The sequence below is a fragment of the Tilletiaria anomala genome, assembly GCF_000711695.1.
Source record: "Tilletiaria anomala UBC 951 chromosome Unknown K437scaffold_124, whole genome shotgun sequence".
Classification (NCBI taxonomy): domain Eukaryota; kingdom Fungi; phylum Basidiomycota; class Exobasidiomycetes; order Georgefischeriales; family Tilletiariaceae; genus Tilletiaria; species Tilletiaria anomala.
Genome location: NW_013546898.1, coordinates 1 through 20995, shown reverse-complemented (window position 1 = coordinate 20995; position 20995 = coordinate 1). Strand labels below are relative to the sequence as shown.

General features: G+C 52.5%; 6 protein-coding genes across 6 annotated transcripts; 3 read left to right on the top strand and 3 right to left on the bottom strand.

Moving 5' to 3' along the window:
- Positions 1 to 130: 130 nt before the first annotated feature.
- K437DRAFT_259529 (uncharacterized protein) lies at positions 131 to 5020 on the top strand. Its single transcript, XM_013385144.1, has 11 exons — positions 131 to 913; positions 976 to 1132; positions 1213 to 2071; positions 2140 to 2413; positions 2481 to 2753; positions 2842 to 3039; positions 3103 to 3948; positions 4009 to 4249; positions 4311 to 4325; positions 4397 to 4462; positions 4526 to 5020. Exons 1-11 carry the CDS (start codon positions 440 to 442, stop codon positions 4777 to 4779), a joined length of 3657 nt encoding a protein of 1218 aa, XP_013240598.1. The 5' UTR covers positions 131 to 439; the 3' UTR covers positions 4780 to 5020.
- A 4703-nt stretch (positions 5021 to 9723) lies between these two features.
- On the bottom strand, positions 9724 to 12436 carry K437DRAFT_259527 (uncharacterized protein). The gene is made up of 5 exons (XM_013385143.1): positions 11632 to 12436; positions 11243 to 11545; positions 10522 to 11178; positions 10098 to 10460; positions 9724 to 10026 (listed from the first exon to the last, which is right to left on the bottom strand). Exons 1-5 carry the CDS (start codon positions 12329 to 12331, stop codon positions 9842 to 9844), a joined length of 2208 nt encoding a protein of 735 aa, XP_013240597.1. The 5' UTR covers positions 12332 to 12436; the 3' UTR covers positions 9724 to 9841.
- Positions 12437 to 12623: 187 nt separating this feature from the next.
- On the top strand, positions 12624 to 15399 carry K437DRAFT_259526 (uncharacterized protein). Its single transcript, XM_013385142.1, has 4 exons — positions 12624 to 13018; positions 13113 to 13342; positions 13424 to 15105; positions 15172 to 15399. The coding sequence occupies exons 1-4, from the start codon at positions 12988 to 12990 to the stop codon at positions 15293 to 15295; spliced, it is 2067 nt and encodes a 688-aa protein (XP_013240596.1). The 5' UTR covers positions 12624 to 12987; the 3' UTR covers positions 15296 to 15399.
- An 867-nt stretch (positions 15400 to 16266) lies between these two features.
- K437DRAFT_29769 (uncharacterized protein) lies at positions 16267 to 16942 on the bottom strand. The gene has a single exon (XM_013385138.1). It carries the CDS (start codon positions 16857 to 16859, stop codon positions 16491 to 16493), a length of 369 nt encoding a protein of 122 aa, XP_013240592.1. The 5' UTR covers positions 16860 to 16942; the 3' UTR covers positions 16267 to 16490.
- Positions 16943 to 17630: 688 nt separating this feature from the next.
- On the top strand, positions 17631 to 19023 carry K437DRAFT_259524 (2-phosphoglycolate phosphatase). The gene is made up of 4 exons (XM_013385141.1): positions 17631 to 17841; positions 17943 to 18112; positions 18209 to 18355; positions 18432 to 19023. Exons 1-4 carry the CDS (start codon positions 17757 to 17759, stop codon positions 18987 to 18989), a joined length of 960 nt encoding a protein of 319 aa, XP_013240595.1. The 5' UTR covers positions 17631 to 17756; the 3' UTR covers positions 18990 to 19023.
- Positions 19024 to 19032: 9 nt separating this feature from the next.
- K437DRAFT_228788 (uncharacterized protein) lies at positions 19033 to 20414 on the bottom strand (the record flags this gene model as incomplete). Its single annotated transcript, XM_013385140.1, has 7 exons — positions 19033 to 19136; positions 19205 to 19320; positions 19382 to 19448; positions 19510 to 19590; positions 19654 to 19765; positions 19833 to 20090; positions 20166 to 20414. The coding sequence occupies 7 exons, from the start codon at positions 20412 to 20414 to the stop codon at positions 19033 to 19035; spliced, it is 987 nt and encodes a 328-aa protein (XP_013240594.1).
- Positions 20415 to 20995: the final 581 nt, after the last annotated feature.

The window sequence follows — 20995 nt, the reverse complement described above, 5'->3', positions numbered from 1 at the left end:
GCCTCTCCAGAGTCAGGCAGATTCTCTCATTAACCGTAGAGAGCATTGGCTTGAAATCGAGCACAACTCTCTCTCATTGACTCGTACATATGTATCGCCTTTTGCATCTTACAATGGTTTGTTAGTAAAAGAGATATTCACATTCACATTTGTGAGCTCCGGGCATCTAATTTGATTGCTCTTTCTTAAGGATTGAGACTGCAACGTCTGGGCAGCGCAGCAATGCTCATTCCAGAAAGCAACATGGCTTGAAGCCCTCGCAATATGCGAGGCTCTCAACTGCTTGCGAGCCAGTCACCTGCGACTGGGATACGGGGTCCGAAGACCTGTATAAACACTACCTCGCTGTTTGCTACGGCTGCGTGCATGATCCACTTATCCTGAAGCGTTGGCTGGCACCCGAGTCTTGATCAAAGATCGTCAAGCGGCGACGTTCAAAATGCAGGACCCCTACGGTCAGCAAGAGCAGCACTTACCTCCCCCCATCTCACCTCAAAGTCACCGCTGGGTGGCGCACGAACAGTCGTTTCAGGGCCCTCTACAATGGTCTCCTCAAGCGCAGCCTCGAACGCATCTCATCCATTTACCAGCACACCACCCTCCAGATCAAAAAGTCTATGGACATGTCGGACAGCTTGAAGCGCGCGTCCACTCGATGACGATCGGAACCCGACACATTGCATACCCTGACATGCCTCGCCAAGCAAGCGGCAATGCAGAAGACTCATACACCCGGGGCCCAGAAAGTATTGTTCCCGGAGTCATTGGTCCGACCCAAGCGCTAGGACATCCCACAGGGCCTGCCTTTCCGTCATATCAAGCTCCTGTCGGAGGCCCGCAAAGGGTGGCATCGATTCGTCGTCCTTTGCCCCCAACGCCTGGACGTGGCTCTCCATCACCATATGCCCATGGGGTGCGTTACTTTCCAAATCTCTGGGACGTGAAAATGAATACTTACTCGTACCGCATTATCAGGGCATGGCCACCGTAAGGTGTCAATCTTCGACCCCGCTCTCACCTTCAGCAACGCTGTCCAGCTTCCCGAACCCGCTCAGCTCTTCCTCAACGGGTTCGACCCGGCAGTCGTCCTATGATCTTTCAGAGTTTCCCGAAAACCATGGGTATAGGGGAGGTGAATTTGAAGAGCTTTCTTGAAGTGTTTCTTTCCCCTGTGCAATCCTGTTAATGCTTCACCTTTACACGTATCTCAAGACTTCATCGTTTCCGACTCATATCACGAGGACGCTGCATCACGAATATCGTTCTCCGGGGATGGGCAAGGCGCAAACACTGAAATTTCGCTTTTGTCACACTTGGCCTTTGGCGTCAGACGCTCCGTGCATCGCGAGCAGCATCATCGCGGGCACGTGGTACAGTACGGCTTCACAGGCCGTGGTCTCGTCGACGCTTTGGAGGCTTTGATGAAACCTTCAGGAAGGCTCGAGCCTGCGATGAACGATTTCGTAGGCGAAACCCCCCCTTCACGCGCACTGGCACTTCAGATTGCTCGGTCTTTACAGGCTCAATTATGGGTGCATTCAGTAGGGTGGGACGCTAGCGAGCTATGCGACGACCCAGATGAGATATACAATTTTCTGAACGAGGAGGAACAGGTCAGCAGCGGTGACAATGGCGTCTATTCGGAGATCATGGATATCGAAAGCATACCATCGTCGGTCATCACGCCCTTGACCCTGTGCTACTCGCCGCTATGCGCACAGGACGGGGGCAATCAGCCATACGCTTGCTATTCTCCTCAATGCCCGCGAGCGAGGTCGATAGCATTGCGGAGTGCTGAACTCGGCATCACCGACACAAATGTCAGTGGCATGTTAGGGCCGACGGGCGATGCATCCTGGGTGCAAGCGGACCGAGTCGGGAAACAAAAACTGGCATGGGCCGAAATTGTTCCTCCGTCGGTTCTCAACTCGTTGACCAAGGCAGAAATCTCACGACAGAACGAGATCCATGAAGCCATTCAAAAAGAGGAAGAATTTTACGAGGACCTTTCCCTTTTGGACACCTTGTTTCTACCCGGGTTGCAATGGCCGAACGCACAAGGAGATCCTCCGTAAGCGTTGGCAGTACATACAAACATGTGAAGAATCGCTTTCTGACCTAGAAAATGCGTGCTTCAAGGCCGCTGCCGCTCGGCGAAGAGCGCGATGCTTTCATCGCAGAGGTCTTTTCCAATTATAGGCCGCTTATCGATCAGGTCCGAACATTTCTTGAACGCCTACACCAGCGACAACGAGAAGAATCACCCGTGATCCAAACCATCGGCGATATCTTCTTGGATGCCGCTCTGGACTGGGGTGACGCCTTCATCCGTTACATCGTGAACTACCCCTTGGCAATCGCCCGCGTCCGCCGCGAGCTGGTCATCAATCCAAAATTCAGGGCGTTCGTAGAGGTATGTAATTCCTTACTAGTTGACTAGTGCGGGGTCTTTGAATGCTGATGTTCTTGAATGCTGGCAGACTGCTCGGAGAGACCCGCGGTGTCACCGTTTGACACTTGATCACTTCTTGTACCGACCTTCACCACGGTTGCAACGATACCGCTTGCACCTGCAAGAGATTCATAAACACACTGACGAGTCCAACTATGACCGCGACACCATTGTTCAAGCAATGGATGTTATAAATGACCAGCTTCAAACGTGCAATGCAGGGATGGTCGCTGCAGAGCAGAAAGCCAAGATCAGGGAGTACGCATTCACTTTCACAACACTAAGATCGAAGGGCGCGCCGGTGAGTGGGCCATCTTTGCAGATCAATATGCAGCAATATCATCAGCAGCATCAACGACAGCAGCAGCAGCTGATGTCTATCTCTTTAGGAGCTTGATCTCCTGAATCCAGAGCGGCAGCTCGTCTACGAGGGAAGAGTATATCGCAAGCCAGATGGCTTTGATTTCGAGTGGCAAGACTGTCTTGCTATCCTCTTTGATCACTATCTCCTCATTGCCAAGACGAAGAAGGGCGACGAGGGAGACGGGGCGAGCTTATCTTCCCATCGTCTTGCTCTTGCACGGCGGGTGAGACGGATGGTTGCTCGGCTGGTAATTTCGTGTCTCTAATGCCTCTTCGAAAATTTGCAGCCTTTAGCTCTGGAAATGCTTGAGCTGGTCTCATTTGACGATCCGCCGATCTCAAGATCTGTCGGGCTTGGCACATTCAATCTGCGCAATGCAGACAGGACGGACACACGCGAGGCCTTTCCTTTCACCCTGCGCCATATTGCATCGTCCGAGCTCTTTACGCTTTTTGTCGCAAGTGCAGCGATTCGCGAGACCTGGCAGAGCAAGTTGGAGCACGCCCGCCGTTCTCGTCTCAGTGTCCGAGAACTCAACCGGCCCTTTGAACTGCAGCCTCTCAGCGCTGAGATATTTGCACTGCCTCCAGTTCATTACGGGGATCTGGAGCGACCACCGCCGGGTGCTGATCCTTCCCTCTTTCATGGAAGAGTCACATGTGCTGTTCCTTTCGCAACCGCAGACGGGCGGCGCCTGATTGCGATAGGCTGTGCTGATGGTGTGTGGATTGGGCTTCGCCACGATCCTCGGTCGCTGCGAAAAGTGCTGCACCTGAAGCTCGTCACCCAATGCGCGGTCCTCGAATCATTCGGCATATTCGTTGTTCTTGCGGACAAAGTCCTGATATCGTACAGCTTGGAAGCCCTGGTGCCGTCGGCCGATGTTGCAGGAGCTCCGCCGCGCCCGCCTCAACGACTTAGCGGGAATAGAGACGTACTCTTCTTCAACGTCGGGTTGTTGAAGGAACGCACACTTCTGATCTACATGAAGAAAAAGGCGAGCGAGAGTGTATTCCGTGCGCTCGAACCAGTGGTGAACACTACGCGTAACCAAGATGGTCGTGGCGGTAGTGGCTTCTTCGGGAAATTCGGCAAAGACTCAAAAAGCTCAGATTGGTTCAGGGTTTACAAGGTAAGTGTAAGACATATGTACTCCTAAAGCGACGTGACTTACCCGTACCCGATATGCCAGACCTTCTTCATTCCTTCAGATGCATTCAATCTTCAATATTTGCGTTCAAAACTTTGCGTCATCTGTGCGAAAGGGTTTGAGATCATGAATTTGGACAGCTTGCTACCTGGCACGATTCCCGACTTCTCTCAATGTCCGCGGGACGATGCACAAGTTCAGATGCTCATGAAACGGATCGAGACATCCAAGGCTCTGGGTATGTTCAAAATTTCAGAGAGCGAATTCCTACTCTGTTATGACTGTGAGTGCGAACCCCATGCCGTGCTGCGAAACATGGCTGATGTGTTTCCCTCTCGCTGTAGCCTTCGCTTGCTATGGTACGTGATGGCCAACCGCCGAAAGCAAATGAGTAGAATGGACACCATCTGACCTCTCTTTGTCCATGTAGTCGACCGTCTCGGCAGCCCGGTGCGTCTGGCAAGCGCATTCACATGGGAAGGCCATATACGGTCTGGTGAGGATGGGTTGTTGCATGACCAGCTTCTAAAGAAGTGCTGACGCATTGCCTTATCTCCAGTCGCCTATTCTGCACCCTGGGTCATTGCGTTCGACTCGCGATTCATCGAGATACGCGATGGGTTCACCGGTATTTTGGCACAAGTACTCTGGGGCAGGGACATACGCAATGTTTCCGGCGGGACTATTCAAGGCCCTGCCGATGGTTCTTCGATCTTGGTCAGCGAGCGTCGACAGGCGGGTGATGCTACTTATGATCTTCAACTTGTCTCCGAGCTTGTCAGACGTGCATCCTCGTATGCAGATTATATTTAGTGTTGTGCTCTCCGGCGAATGTCTGCCAAGTTTCGTTGACGACCTGCTGTTCTCTTGTGCATCGACCGACGCGTCGCGACTGTTGGCGCTACAGAAGGACAATCCCCGAAGGTGCAGAGGCCCTCCACCAAGGTGGAGATAATGGCTAGCAGCATCTGAGGAGCATACAAGTGCATATGCCATAGTCGAGCAAGAGTGATAAGAGAGGAGATGGCAACGCTGGCAGGCGTGCCGGTGGTGGGGCCCATGCTGTGGCAGAACTGAATGCATGGTCATGTGTTCCTTTCCCTCATTCGCTAGCTTGCCTTCATGGGCTTCGCCCCGACGGGGAAGCGCACGAGCTGCTGCTACTGATCGAAACGAATACGGCGGCGATGCTGCTTGCACCGCACGCCGATACGCGGTAGCATCGCGAAACAAGTTTGGGCTACGTAGCGGTGAGAGGGCATTCGCGGGATGCGGGTGCACGAAAGGTAGATTGTCGGGAGCGTGAGCGTTGGCAGGCGTGGGGAGCGTGCGGGCAAAGCATAGGGTCGCAGGTTGTGTTGCTGCATCCAAGAGGATGGCAAACAACGCATGCACGACCACGGCAAGCAGACGCAGCTAGCTGCCTTTGTGCGACAGCGCCATGAAGCGTGAACCGGGTATTCAGCCCGCAAGCTATTCTTCACCTTGTTGATTACCTTCTCAGAGATGTTCGTGCACGGATTTCGGGGGGAAGAGGGCCCGAGTGTGCATCCGTAAGGGCGCAAAGAATCAGCGAAAATATTGCTCTTGAACTCCACCATGTCATCAGAGGAAAATACTGCATGTGGACCACAGGATCGGGTCCAAAGAGCGTACAGTGCAGCAGTTGTATCGTGCGATGAATGAGAATTGATCGCACGGGCGACGACGTATTCAGATGACTGGTCTACCAGGACGATGGAGCTTTTGTAGAAACTGCGTCTGTGGGGCCAACATGACCGTGACCCACGTACGCATATTGGCGGACACACCCACTGGCTTGCAAATTCCCATTGCTACCCGCGGCAGCACCACGCTGCGGAAGTTTTGACACTTGTTCTAACAGCGCGTGAGTCTGCCACTATCGCTGCTAAAGAAGGGGACCAGTACATGCGCTGGAGAATAAGGACAAGGCCCCGAATCCATGAGTGCATAGTGGCCACATGCACGATTGAAGAATGCCCTGGATCTCAGGGCTGGGTACGACCACGACTAGTCTGGCCTTCACGTTCTGATCATCCGCTGTCGGGAATTCGAAATGCCAAAGCAAGTCATCCTTGAGGGGGAACTGCTGCAACGTGTTGGGTAGTCTGTTGGCGCGAGGGAAAGCCTTAGGCACCCAAGCTGCCTGCTCGAGTTGGCGGCATACCACTACCTGCACGCTGAAAATGAATATGCACTCTGCTGCTCGATGAACACGCGCCCCTTTGAGGGAGACCGGGCTGCGGACGCGCCTTGGGTGCGATTGTCGCAACGGTTGTAAGCTGAATTTGACGTAGGAGGAGCGGACATGCGAGCGAACAGAGCGAAGAACCTCGAAGCAGCACAGCCCAGGAAACAATATTGAACGTGGTCGAAGGTTAAATAGCAAGGGCCAAGCTACAATATGTACACGTGAAAGTTTATACCTTGTGCATAAATAAGGAACCATATGCAGCATCCAGAGTTCCTCTAGTGTAGAGAACAAAAAAAGCCAGAGCATCCTATTCTGGTTGTGTAATGAGCCTTCTTATATAAGGCGTGCTTTGACGGCCGCACATATCAAAGCTGTAGCCGAGCCATTCACGCTCCCTCACACTCTTAAATCTGGCAGGCCAATTGTAAGTGCCCTTCGCCTCCATGGCAAGCGTGGGGAATCGGTTGCGCATTGGTGCAGGCGCGTCAATTCATGATCGATCGGTCTTAGACATTCTCGAGCCAAAATTCTACCTAACGAGAGGCTCCACATTGCTCCGCCGCCGATGGGGATCCACCCAGTCGGGTGCGACTGGGCAGAAGGAGCGACACCACTACACCTCCGCTCCCTCCCGCGCTCACCACTCCGCGCGCTGGGAGCTCGAATACATGCCCAGATGTTCTGTGCCAAAGGCATCTTGAAAAGGCTAACTGTTATGGCAACGTCGCTTCCTTTGGGATTGGTGAGCCGCCGCAAGTACGCCTGGAAATAGACGCTCATCCGTCCAACGAGCTTCTGAGGCGGGTTTGATACTCTTCGCTGCGCATTCCCGATACCTGGTCATTCCTCACTCACTCTACGATCGTCTACTAGATTCCGACGCTTTCCACCAGTTCCCACTGCGTCCGCACGACTGTAACTGCTGTAACTCAAGGATACTGGGTAACTTGTGCTCAGCAGCCGCGATGGTGCCACAACTGCCGATGCTCATACCTTACTGTGCGGGTATCTGCTCGCACTTTTGTGCCATCACCTCGGATGCGCAAAGGTACGCGCTGGAATGCGATGTACAGCCGGTATGGGAGGCGCTGCGGGCAGCTGTAGCCGTGATCTATATGCTTCATATCCACACGCCTTGCAAGCAGCCAGACATACGCACTGACTCCTCGCTTGTCAGACGTTGCGCCACTGTTCTCCTTTGATATAGCGCCGACTATCTGCTGGCCGTTGTCTCCTACAAATGGGAAGGCACCCACCCCACCTACAGTGTGGTACGCCCCAAAGCTGTCGCTTTCAAGAAGATGCCCAATGCCGGTAGCATTTGGTCAAGGGCGAGCTAAATATCATCTATAAGGCCGACAGTGCGGCCGTGTAGGGTCTGCTTCATCATCAAAATGATGATCGTCCAACGGCAATCGCGATAGCACGCTCAGGGCTTGGTGTTAGAGGTCACCATATCGTTCACTTTGACGGTGTTGACTACATAATCGTTGACATAGCTTTCAGAATCCTCATGAACGGATGTCTCATTGGATCCAGAGAGGATGCTCTGACTGCTTATTGTTCTCTACGCCACACGAACTCTTGATGCTGCGTTTGGCTACTTATTTATCCACAAGGCACTAACTTCCACGTGCACCTATTGTAGCTTGGCCCCTGTTCTCCATCCGTCCATAACGTTCGATGGTGGCTATGGACTGCGCTGCTTCGACCTGCTTCGCTTTGTTGGCTCGCGCGTTCGCGTTGCTGCTGCTCTTGTGTCAAAGCCCTCCCGTAAATTAGGAAAAGCCTCAGCGGACGAAATCTGCTTTTACGTTTCTGTAGTCGAAACTCTTCTCTGGGTCGCGCGCAGGAGTGTCCCGAGATCCTCCTTCATACAGTCATCAACGTAGTCACTTTGGAAGCAATCCCGATAGTGGTTACTTGAAGTTGCTTTCATGGTTTTGGCCTACCTCAAAACCATGAAATCAGCCACTTCACACTGTGCCTCTAATTTTGAGAACATACCTCGTCTACTTGCTTGTACTGGTGGTGACTGGGCAAGGGATTCCAGCAAGCCTCGGCCTACGATGGGCTCCTTGGTAATAGTGTATCGTTCAGTTGGTTTTCAAGGCTGTAAGTCTCTGTGGCATTGTCAAGCGGGGAAGCCAATATATATATATATGTATTTGTGGCTTTGTGGCTTTGTCGGCGACGATTTACGAGCTAGTATTGGTGCAGGCTGTGGTAAAATAGCAAAGCGAGCAGCTCAGGATAGTAGTGATGAAAATGGGCGCGGGACCCAACACTATCAGCTACACTTTCAACGGTGTGCTCTTGCACTACTTGCCTGACGTTCCGACTCTCTGCTCCGATAGTTCAGGTGCTCGCAGTATCCAGATCAATCCTGACCATCATCACAAGACGAAGCATATCGCGCCACAACACCATTTCGTGCGCGGCCAGGTTCACAAATGCAATATACGGATTGAGGCAATAACCTGGGACTGTTAGGCCCCTAAATTGACCCCAATACTCTTGAGGCTCCCAAAATTGAGAACATTCGCACAGTTTGGTGGAATCAACTGTCGTTTCGATGTTATATCATCCGCACCACATTCTTCAAATGTGGTAGTGGGTGCTTCATTTCGCGCGTCTGCAGCCTGCCTCGGTCATACCAGAAACAATGTTTGTTTTACATTCCCTTTTGCACTCTTGTGCCTGGGGGAAAATATCAGAGCATCCATGCATCGGCTTTTGTTGCTTACTCAAACCCCACTGCGCAAGCTTTCATAGCGCAAGATATTACCAGCGTAAATGAGTACGAAAATGAGGGAGAAGCCACCGGCATTGGGCTTGCGTGTATACAAGCACTTGTCGCCTGCGGTTGTTACGAAGCCGATTTCTGACGTAGTCCTGTACAATGTTGGGTTGCAGATGGTGAAGCTTTGTGGGCCTGCAGCTCAACGCTAGATTGTCAATTACATGGTCTAAGCATGCCAAGCTGGAGGCCATTTGACGCAGTGGTCATTGGAGTCGACCGGGCCATTTTTGATGGTTCCTTGACACATTACACCGGCGCCTAGGATCTGACGCATCCCATAAGCACTAATCATCATGGCGCGATTGATGACTCGGCAAATGCCGCACACGTAGGCTCCCGGCTTATCGATATGTACGACCGGTTGACACTCACAGGTCTCAGCGGGCGAGACCGATCTTACCTCAGCCCATGGCAACGAGAGCCACCGAGCCGATAGCGACTCCTCGTAGTTGAGGAGCACGCGCGGCTGTTGGGTTTTACGCACCGCAGCAATCACTACTTTCCATCCTGACTCGAGAGTGATGCGAGAAAGACGGACCTGCCAGCAGCCTCTTATGCTCTCACTCTGTTGGGTGATTGTACACATTGTCAGCTGTGTGCGCCCGCAGCGCTTATATATATCACCGGCACTCGGGGCCAAATGATAAAGATTCCTAATTCAAGCCCAAGGACAATCAAGAATCGTACGGCCGATGAGCAAAATGACGCAGATCAGTTTTTACAGATTCCGCGAAGGGAGCCTCACTCTGGCGCCACATGAAACAAAGCAAAATACACATTCATTTTACTGGTGGCTTCAAGAGCTCACTAGGGAAAAGCTGGTCAATTCCTCCTTCGAAAGAACACGATATCGACACTTACTCTAGTAAGAAGCCGAAGTCGAGACCGACCTCTTTCAGTTGAGATGCACTCCTTTGACTGATCTCCACAGCCTCAGCAACGACCCTCGGATCCTTGTCCGCCCCATGATCTGCGTCGTACACCTGTTTGCGGAAAGTGTCCGCGTACAAGCCGATTTGCGCTGTTGCCCACTTAATAAAACCTGCGATATTGCATGGGGTGAGTGGAATGCACTCCATGCTGGTAAAAGCTCATGCATAATGGATGGCTCACCTGATGCCATCCTGTTGTCTTTGAACGCGCTCATGTACCACTCGCTGGTATTTTTGACGATCGTGAAATGTACCAACGCAAGCTCTGAAATGTAGAGACCTACGTCCCCCTCGAATCGAATCTGTCGGCAGCGTCGCTTCAGAAGTTCTGATCTTGAATTGAGAAATAGCTCGCGCGCTGTCTCCCCTTGGTCTAGGCGCAACATGTACGACACGAACCGCACAACGCTGGCTTTCTTCAGAACGGGGCTAGACAGTGCCAGACAGAGAGCAGCCTTCAGCGATGTTGCGTGTTGTTGTAGTCTCGCCCCGATCTGTGCATGCAACAAATCTCCCTTTGCGCAAGCAGCGAGCATCTCGTTACCTGCAATGCGTATGTTGCTGTTGTAAGTATGGCACGGCATGCGATTCAGGAACTTTCTCACCCTTTTCGACCAAAGAAACCGCCTCCTCCCATTGTCTGAGTGCGATTGACACAGCGAGCTCATCCGACCATTCGAAGACGCGTTTCTCACACGCCTGCATATTGTCGGGGTCTTGGTCGTCAAGATCTTGCCCCGAGAGCGAGTCCCGAATTTTGTTAGAGGACTCGTTTGCTTGTTGCCGGCGTTTGACTGCAAGTTCCTCGGCGACTCTTCTGAATGAGCTCAACAATGACTTCTTCTCCTCAAGTCGCTCAGTGCGGTATACATATACTTCCTTTCCCCGCTTGATCTTGATGGCGTTGCTGAGATCGGACGCATCTTTGAGGTCGATGACTACTATCTCCCCTAAATTAAAGCAACGGTCTGCCGATAGCTGCACTTTGGTGCTCATTTGTTTACGCTTGCGCGTCGCCACGAGAAGCAGGTCGTCTAGCAGAAGTAATGATACCGGCTGTTTGGGACGATAGGTCGCACTGTTCATCTCTATAAAGTTCGGCGCCTCCGCTATCAGGTGTCGTCCTGGTGCATGGGAGACAAATCTTTGCGAGCCCTCAACATTCTCCCACAAAGCTTGAATTTGTGCTTTATAGACCTGTGAGAGGTCTTGTATACTGTTGCGAGCACTGAGGCGTGAGCCGACAGCGGCTGAAGACAAAGCTGCGAGGCGGGTGAGCATAAGTTAACCAGTCACTGGCTTGCGGATCTCAGCTTCTGGACGAACAAGTGAATCCGGCTGAGAGTGCACCAACGCTCCCAATCCCACCGCTGTGCTGCATCAATGATTCATTGGAGTCTAGTGAGGCAGGTAAAGCTGCCCATTCGCGAAGTAGCTCCTTCAACTCCAACGTGTCGTTCTCGAGGCCTGCTACCTCTTTACTGATGCTGATGAAATCACCGTAGTTGGCAAAAACTTGCCGCCTTAGGTCGGCCTTTGCATGCTCCTTGAGTTTAAGCAGTGCGTCACGCCCTTGTTGAACGGACCCATCTGTATCTGGGCCGTTGTCTGCTGCAAGAGCGCGGAGGTCTAAACACGGCGCACGCCGGTGATGCGCAGTCTGTATTAGTCGTGACGTTACTCGCCGACTCTCATCACGGGTAAGTATTGCTTACATGTCTGTGGATCGAATCGTTCGCTCCCAATAAAATGGAGATCGGCACCAGCTGCATCTCCCCCGGCCGAAGAGGTGGCGTGGGCGCGACTGAATTGACCGGGTACATGTTGCGGATCGACAGGGTGGAAGTTGCGCTGTGACGAGACTAGCAAGGCGCCGCTTGGAGGGCCACCGAAAGGTGCGGGATCTGTTGATACCTTTACGCCCCCTTGTTCTACAGTCGCACCCACCACTGGAAGGAAGCGGTGGCCCTGCCCGAGAGAGAAGCCTGGGATCGACATGGCTGCGTTCATCATGTCCTCCTGATGCGGAGCCAAAGGTGTTCCACCCTTCCCATGGTGCAAGAAGGTCGTAGGAATGCTGGGTACTTGCGGAACGTCCGAGGCAGTAGCCATCCGATATATGTGACCTTGAAGCGGATCGGCTCCATCTTTGTATCGCATCGACAGGCGCTTCTTCAGATTCGAGCTGACTTTGGACCTGGGACCGCTGGGAGCCAATGCAGGTGCGTTGGAGCCTTCGTTGCCCGAGCTGCGTGCTGCAGACTTGCTGATATTTCTTTGTGCCGCATTCTGGGCCCCGTATTGCGCATCAGGCATACCCCCGGTGCTAGAGACCGCGAGCAGACGCCCTTGATCGTCAACGGATTCATTCTGTTGGTATAGCGTTTGAGGTCGTGTGCGGAGCGAACGAGACATGGTTGTCGTCACGATTGGTTGCGCCTGCTGTTCCAGATCTACGCGATTCGTCAGCTTGACTCGTTTGACATGATAGACTTGGACTATAGCCAAGCGCCATTGATTCCAGCCTCCAGGTTTGAAAGTGGAGTACAAAAGATGTGACGTCTTCAATAATCAGGTCGGCAGACACGGATGAGACAGAGATAGCGCCGCCCGCGGGGGGAGGGGCCGCAGGATGTCAACTATTATGTAAATAGTGCTCTTGCCGGCACAAGTCACAAAACACTATTATTTCGTTGTTCAGCTGCATTTACCCTCGTCGTATATGACCTCTTCCATCAAGTTCAAGTTGTTCGTACTGGGTAATGTATGAGATGGAATATCTCGTTTTGGCGTCCACACTGTAGGATAGCGTGGCTACATCGGCCTGGTGAATGATAACCAGCAGACGCTCTGCTTCGACTTCTGACGGCGAAATCGCAAGATCATCCCAATCGCCCCATGGCCGGTCACTGTAACTGTTGATTCGCCAGATTTGTTGACTTGTCGTTTGACAACCCTGGCAGAGAGAAATCCAGGACATGTGCAGTATTCTTCAAAGGAATCATTCAGGCAGTTGCCCGCTTCGCTACCCCTCTTCCCAGACAACAAGCGCCTGCTTGAGGCAACCAGCAATGGACATCTTTACGGCGGCTGTGATTACGGGTGAGTACGGTTCTTGGCTTACTGTTTCAATCGAGAGCTGAATGCTCAAGTGGGAATGATGATGTGCTGTATATACGGACGAATGTCTTTCCAGTTTCTGACACTGCGGCCAGAGACTCTTCGTTTGATAGGTCCGGACCGCTTCTGCGCTCCGAGCTAGAACTCGCTTCTAATGGCCAGATACGAGTCGACAGACAGTATGTCGCTTCAGACGACACGAATGTCATCTCAGCGGTGGTTCTGGCATGTTGCGATGAGCAGCGCGTGGACCTCGTCATAACGAGCGGCGGTACTGGCTTCAGCCCTAGGGACAATACCCCCGAAGTGAGCTTTGGCTTGGATTTCAGCGTTTGACGGCTAGCTTCCTTTGTCCTAAATGCCTTGTTTGGTGCACCCTTCGAACAGGCAATCGCTCCTCTGATTGATAGACCCACCCCGGCCTTAACTCACGCGCTCACAGCACATTCCTTGGGCAAGACACCCTTGGCATCCCTCTCAAGAGGCATCTCTGGCATTCGCACTAGAAGTACTGGCAATACGCTCATCATCTGTCTTCCGGGGAGCCCGAAAGCGGTCAAAGAGTGCATTGAAGTGCTTCTTCCTGCTGAAACGCCTGTCTTACTGCACGCTCTCAAGCTGATGGCGAACAAGGATGTCTCTCAGACCCATAAGTCGATGCAAGGCTATCTGGCCCGTCCCGAGCCCAGCGACAAAGCACAGGCAGTCTCTCAAGGCGGCTTCATGAACGACAAATTAGCTTGCTCCTGCTGTAGGCCTGACCATCAGCCCGCCCACAGCACCGAGCCTTTGTCTTACATGACCGCGGATCCTGACGCAGGACCATCGGGGCGTAAGAGAACAAGTCCATATCCTATGGTACCTCTCGACAAAGCATTGCACCTCATCGATTCGCATACGCAGTGTCTAGAAGAAGTACTTGAGTTACCCGTCGACTCGGCATTAGCTGGCCACATCCTGGCCGAGGACGTCCGAGCTAGCTCCGATTTGCCGCCTGTGGCTACCAGCAATGTCGACGGATATGCGGTAGACGCAGACAAGGTGAACATGGGTACCTTTGTTGTGCTTCCGACTAGTGCCGTCTCAGATGACATCCATGCACCAGTCTATCGTATCAATACGGGCCAAGGCTTGCCGCCCAGTACGAATGCTATGGTCATGGTTGAAGACACAGCCATTCTTGATACGCAGAACGCCAGCAAGGGTGAGGAGTCTGTAGTCAGCATTCTTCGTTTGCCGCGACGAGGTGACCACGTTCGAGCGGCTGGCTCCGATCTCAAGCAGGGTCAGGTTGCTCTAACAAGAGGAGCCGTACTCTCGATACTAGGAGGAGAGATCGGCACCCTTGCTTTTGTTGGACGGCGGTACGTCAAGACATATCGCAAACCAGTCGTAGCTGTGTTGTCAACTGGAAACGAATTGGTGGAGCTGCACGCGCAAACACCGGCTAGCGATGATGTGAACAACAGATGTCTCAAAGTTATTGACTCCAACAGGCCTGGCTTGAGGGCAGCGATCGAAGGTCAAGGCTGCGAATTCATCGATTTGGGAATCGTCGAGGATGACCGTGCCAAGACCATTGCAAAGCTTAAAGAGGGAATGATAAGAGCGGATGTTATTGTCAGTACTGGTGGCACGTCGATGGGTGAAAGCGATCTCCTCAAAGCCATTCTCGAGCGCGACCTTGACGCAAAAATCCACTTCGGCCGAGTGTCTATGAAACCGGGCAAGCCCACAACATTTGCGACAGTGGTGAACAAGCCGAATGCGAAGGCGTGCTCCTTTTTTGCGCTTCCTGGAAACCCAGCCTCGGCACTGGTCTGCTTTTTTGTGTTTGTTGTGCCAGCACTGCGAAAGATGGCCGGCTATCCTCCGGTCACAGCACCGCGATTGTTCGGCAGAACGCAAGACACACAAGCTCCGCCCAATCCATGGTGCATGGCACGCGTTCGGGTTAAGCTCAGGCAGCCCGTCAAGCTAGATCCACGTCCTGAATTCCATCGCGTTTGCATCAGCACAGATTCAGCTGGCCAGCTCTATGCGAGCAGCACAGGCCAGCAGAGGAGCAGGTGAGCGTCAGTACCCTCTTGATGCCCTGATCGCCGGCTGACAAGCTATTCATGAACTATCATCAGCGGTATGCACTCGATGGCCACAGCGAATGGTTTGTTATGTCTACCCCCACCGTCCCTTGGCCAACCGGATCAAATGGCAGTCGGCGAGCAAGTTGATGCCATTCTCCTGGGTCCGATCCAATAGGTAGATTCAAGTGCACCACCTTTACATGGCGCGCATGTAAGAAAAATTCTGTACGCTCCCTAAAAACAATATTCGGTCTTGTTGCTTATGATAGCACATTTGTAAAAGGAGCAATTGTGGACGACCATTTTTAGCCTGGGCAATAATGCATGTTGGAAGGAAAGGAGCAGCCGTGTAGGAGCCGGAGTGCATGCATTAGAAAGCCATTTGGCTCTTATGAGAGCGATGATGCAGCAAGGAGGATGGCAATGTACGAAGTCAGAAGGGCGACCATCTAGTGCTGCACACGGGTTGTGCTTGCAGGGGATGCGAGACTCGGATGGATTATTGAGTCTCGTGGTGGGAGCCGCGGCAATGGCCGTGGCGATGGGGCAAACGATGATCACTTGATTAGTCTGCGTAGAATAGGCGGTGGAAAGCGACGGTGAGACGGGAGGCTGAGAGCTGAGGGCGACGATGGAGGATCGGGTGACTGGCTCAGTGAATGTGGCAGCTGATGAACTGCGAGGGATGTGCGCGAGGATGTCGGGATGATGCTTGTACGAGAGGTGGGCCGGGAGATGTTATTGCTTGAAGAAGCATTGGCCTCGATGCTGAAAGGAGGGGACAAAATGAAATCAGCAATCGGAGAGATGTAGCAGGCGATGAGGCAGGCCAATACTGGTGCAATATGGACTCACTCGATGAGCTGCTCCTGACGTGAAAGCCGTATCGGAGAAGACGGTGGTGGCTTGAAGGCACCTCGCATGAAACAGAACAAGGAACCCACCCATGCTCCCTGGATCTGGAGCTCGAGTTCGAGCCGGAGTCATGCCCCATCCGCCTCCACCTCCAGCGCCGTCCCCATTGCCATCCCGCGGTGGCCTCCTACTTAGGATGGAAGCATGCGCTTACCAAATACGCGGGGTTTGCCAAGAGTTAGTGGCTAATGACTAAAGTTGATGTCCATAGGATCTAGCTTGCGATCAAGGCGTTCTGGAGCGGCTAAAGCGCCATCAGGGCTTCCTTCTGCAGCGATGGCGCTTGCGTGAACAGCACTGAAGAAAACGGTGGCAAGGAGAAATGGGAAGCGCATTTTGTAACTAGTGCATTGACTGTCGCCTTTTTGGCTAGGAAGTGAAACGTGCAGACAACTATGGACTTCCTTTGTGCTGGATGCAGATTGGAGACGTATGGAGCTTTTGCATTGCTCCCGCTAGGGTGCGTGGGTAGAACTTGGCAATGCTTTTGGGTGCATGCCGCTTGAGGGCCGTTGCTGTGAAGGCGGCTTCATGGGCTGGTGAACAGGAAATGAATTCGAGGGGTATAGTGATTTTAACATAGCAATGGTGCAAGCAAACGCACTGCGAGATTCAGAAAGGCTGTGTGCCGCTGGCTTGGGACGGTGGAGTTTGCACTTTTGCAGTTCTGTGTGCGGAATAGCCGTCTGCGTCGAGGGAAGCAAGAAAGTGCGAGAAAGAGAAGATGTCACATAGATACGATGGGCGAAGGAAAGTGGGGAGAACAAGCAAGGTGCGAGGTGCGAAGGTCGCGCCTCGGCCATCGCCGTGACCGCCACGGCCATCGTGCACTTGGCTGGTACATCTTATTTTGTAAGGGAGATCAGCAGGACACAAATCAGCCGGCAGAACGTACACGAGTCTCTACTAAGTCTCACGTTCTCGCAACGATCAACAAATCTCTGTGCCTTGTTCGTTTGAACTGAGAGTCGCCGACTCGCCCATGTGCAGTCAAAGTGGCGATGAGGCTGGGCTGGGCTGGCTCTCTTGTCGTTCCTTCCTACATATGTTCAATTCACCGTCTCTTTCGCCCAGGCGCAACTGCTGTGGCGAAGCGCAATCATATCTGGCACATCGCAGCGCGAGATTCTCGTCGCAAGATTGCGAAGACGTCATCCTGCTTTCTCTCTCCTCGGCCTCGTCGCAAACTCTCGCAGGGCTCAACGCACGCCAGTGCAACTGGTGTTCCCGGTTCTTGGTTCGGATTAGCGTGCTTTGTCTCATGTCAGAGAATGCTAGCCCCTTTTGACAAACCCTCTCCGAGCTCGCTGAGACTGGACGGCCGACGCGATGACTGACAACCCCACGACGGAGATTGCTGGCGGCAGCAGCCAGTAGCTCACCACACCATGAGGGTCAAAGTCGATATATACCTACTAGTACGTATATTAGATTCTCACGGAACTGGTGCTTGTTAAACCCTACCCGAACTTGAGCTTCAATGAGCTCTCGCAATGGTTGCACCGATTCTCTACCTCGAGATATCTGTGGACAGGCTGAAGAACGAGTAGTTCGATGTGGTCCCATGACCCTTGCTTTTGAACCATGCGCCTTATCCACGACTCAGCCTGTCCCTAGCTACCTGGACAAAGCGCTCGTGCCTCTCTCGCTCACATTGGCCGGAGAAGACCTTCCTTTTTCAACGGTGGATCCCGCGCGTGGTTTAAAGGAAACGCAAGACGATGGCAGGTCCATCTCCCTATCAGTACCTTGACTCGCAGGAACAGTATGCCGCCATCCTCGACAAATACGACACCTTCCTCTTTGGTTCGTTAGCCTCTCTTTGTCGAAGTACTGCTAAAGAGCGACGTGATTGCTGACATGTTGCATGCAATCTGTTGCTCCTGCTGCAAACCTCGCTGTTACAGACTGCGATGGAGTCATCTGGTCTGGCGATGACCTTATTCCAGGCGCAAAGTCAGTCCTCGCGAAGCTGAGAAAGCGTGGTAAGCAGGTTGTCTTTGTGACGAACAATGCCAGCAAGAGCAGAATGGCCTATCTCAAAAAATTCGAGAAGCTGACCATTCAAGCCGAACTGGTGCGTGGCAAAACACAACCCACCATCTCACCGGCTCTCGTGCCAGCCTGATTCTCATCTTATATAACTTTCGGACGAAATGTCTACCTTCTGTAGTGCGAGGTGTTCTCATCTTCATATGCGGCGGCGGTGTACATCTCTAAGGTGCTTGACCTTCCAAAAGACCGCAAAGTTTATGTTATCGGCATGGAGGGTATTGAGGAGGAATTGAAGGCGGTAGGGCTGGACTATTGCGGAGGCACAGTGGGTATCCCGAATTCCATAGTGACTTCCAGCCGCTGCACGATACTTATTTTCTCGAACCCCGGATCCAACGCAGGATCCTGCCGACAAACATTTTTTACCTTCCATGGACTTCAGCCTGCTCAACTCTGAACGGTCTCTAGATCACAGCGTCGGTGCGGTTCTCTGCGGGTTCGACATGCACATCAATTATCTCAAGCTCGCCAAAGCGTTCAAGTACATTACGAGAGATGGCGCAGATGGCCCCGTCAGAGCAAATGAGACAGGCGGTGGATGCCACTTCCTCCTTACCAACGATGACTCCACTTTCCCAGCTCGCGGCGGACCGTGGCCGGGCTCAGGAGCACTCAGCGCCCCGCTCCTCTTCGCGAGTGGACGTGCACCGATCATCATCGGCAAGCCGAACAAGCCAATGCTTGACTGCATCGAGGCTGTTACGCACTTCGACAAATCGAGGGCCATCTTTGTTGGTGATCGTCTCAATACCGACATCCAATTCGGCATCAATGGCGGCATCGACACCATGCTGGTTCTCACTGGCATCTCGAAACGTTCTGAAATTGACGCGTCGGATGCAAAGACAATCCCGACCTACTGTGTGGACTCTTTAGGCAGCTTTGATGTGTTGCAATAGACTTCATAGCAATTTATTGTATGCTGGAAGACATGTTATCCCGTCATTGTTGCCAGAGGGCGGAGCCGCCGAAAAGGGTTGGACGCGTCAAGCGACCAAAAAAGCCGACAAATGCTGCGATGCCAGCAAGATGCGCCATACGAATGGCTGGCATGAAAGGGGGGAAATCAGCGCGCAGGTTTGCAGTAGGGCACCTAGCAGCATGATGCACACACATAGCTTCCGTTGAGGGTGCGTTTCTTCGGCGTGGAATAAGTCAGGCAGTCCCATCACATTGCAGAACACGTGGGAAAGGAATGGCACAATCACGTTCCCTGCAATGCGAGGGACTCTGTTCAGCACAACCGTCTTGAGCGTGGTTTGTTTACAATCAAGCGAAGAGCGGTTCTCACTCGCCTGTTCGGAGCAGCAACGTATTCGCATACCATCCAAAGATGGCGGTGTACAGCATTTGAAAGACTGAGGGTGTGCGCACGTCAGCAGAAGCGGCTGGTATTCAACACGAAGCTTTATTACTCACTTGCACGCTGCACTGAGCGCTTCAGAGCTTTGCGAGTTTTGCCCTCGCCGACGTAGTTTTCCCACGCATGATGGAAGTGAGCTGCGTACCAAGTCGAGAAATGAGCATTTAACGGCCGCAGATCCGGTGACTATAGTGGCCCACCTATTGAGAAATATGCAGGTGTGAGAAAGATGAGGCTCATCCTGCTGAAACCGCTGCACAAGGAGACGCCAATGATGCAAGACCGGAAGACCAACTCTTCGGTGAGAGGGCCCTGTGCACCTGACCGGTCTCAGCCCAGAAGTCTAGAAGCGCTTGGAATATAGAATATCGAAACGTACCACAACGAAAGTTCTTAGACCTTGTAGCTGACTGAAGCGAAATAGGACATCCCTCTTGAAACTAAACTGTCTTTGAAATGGTAGCGATTGATCCAAGAAGCAACAATAAAGTGGGCCGCAGTATATGAGTGCAGTCAAGCCGAGTGGAAATGCCACGGCTGGAGCAAGGTGCTCTCGTGCTCCATTGACAATCGCTTCCAAATTTGCCTCTGGCAGAGGGATGCCTAAGAGTCGAAGGGACCGCCGCAATGTGAGTGTCTGAGAATGCAAACATGAGGCAACCGCGTCAGAAAGTCAATAAAGTTGAGCTTGTCGCCTTTGTCGTTTGCTCACGCCATTTAGTGCTGGAAGCTTCGACCAGATGGTGGCGGCGCATCCGACCAAGCTTGTCAGCGTGCTAAAAGAGACCATTCGTAGTCTATGTCGAATCAGTTTTTCGTTGTCATACTGAGCTGCTGGATGGCTTCCGATGCGATGAGCAGAGAAAAGATAAATCGAGCCGACGTAGGACAGAGTTGCTGCTGAACAGGTGAATATGGCATTTCCTGTTGAAAGGAGTGGAAGCGACAGCGACCTGTCCATTGTCAATGATGATTGGCGGAAAGTCAGGAGCAGGAGTTGCAAGTGACCTTCCACAGGCCCAGGGGTGTTAGAACCTATAGCTCTGAATCCAGAATCCGCTTTTCAGCCAGAAGCGAAATCGCCAAGCCGACCACATTGAAACCTGCTGTTGCCGCAAGTAGGCCAAAAGGCCGCAATCAAGAAGGTCCGAGCAGTCGAGCACCTTGAGACCAACGTATTTTGATGGAACATTGCGTACCTGTGGCAAGTCTGATCGACTGGAAGGACGCATGACGCGTCGCGTCAATTTGAATGCTCTACATAGCCCTTGAACTGTGGGAGTCCCAAGCGCCAGGTGCGTAACATGTGTAATATGAACCTGCTCATTCGTAAATATACACAGTTTCCCACACAAACGCGGATTGAAAAAGTATGGCTGAGCACAATCAAAGACCGGGAGTCAGGTCCAAAGGATGCTAAAAATATGCAAAAAAGTATTTGGTTGTTTGCTGTAACTGGGAATCGAACCCAGGTCGTTTCGAGATCTTCACATTGTTCAATGAACAAGCTTGGATGGCAACGAAACAGTATGCCACTAACCC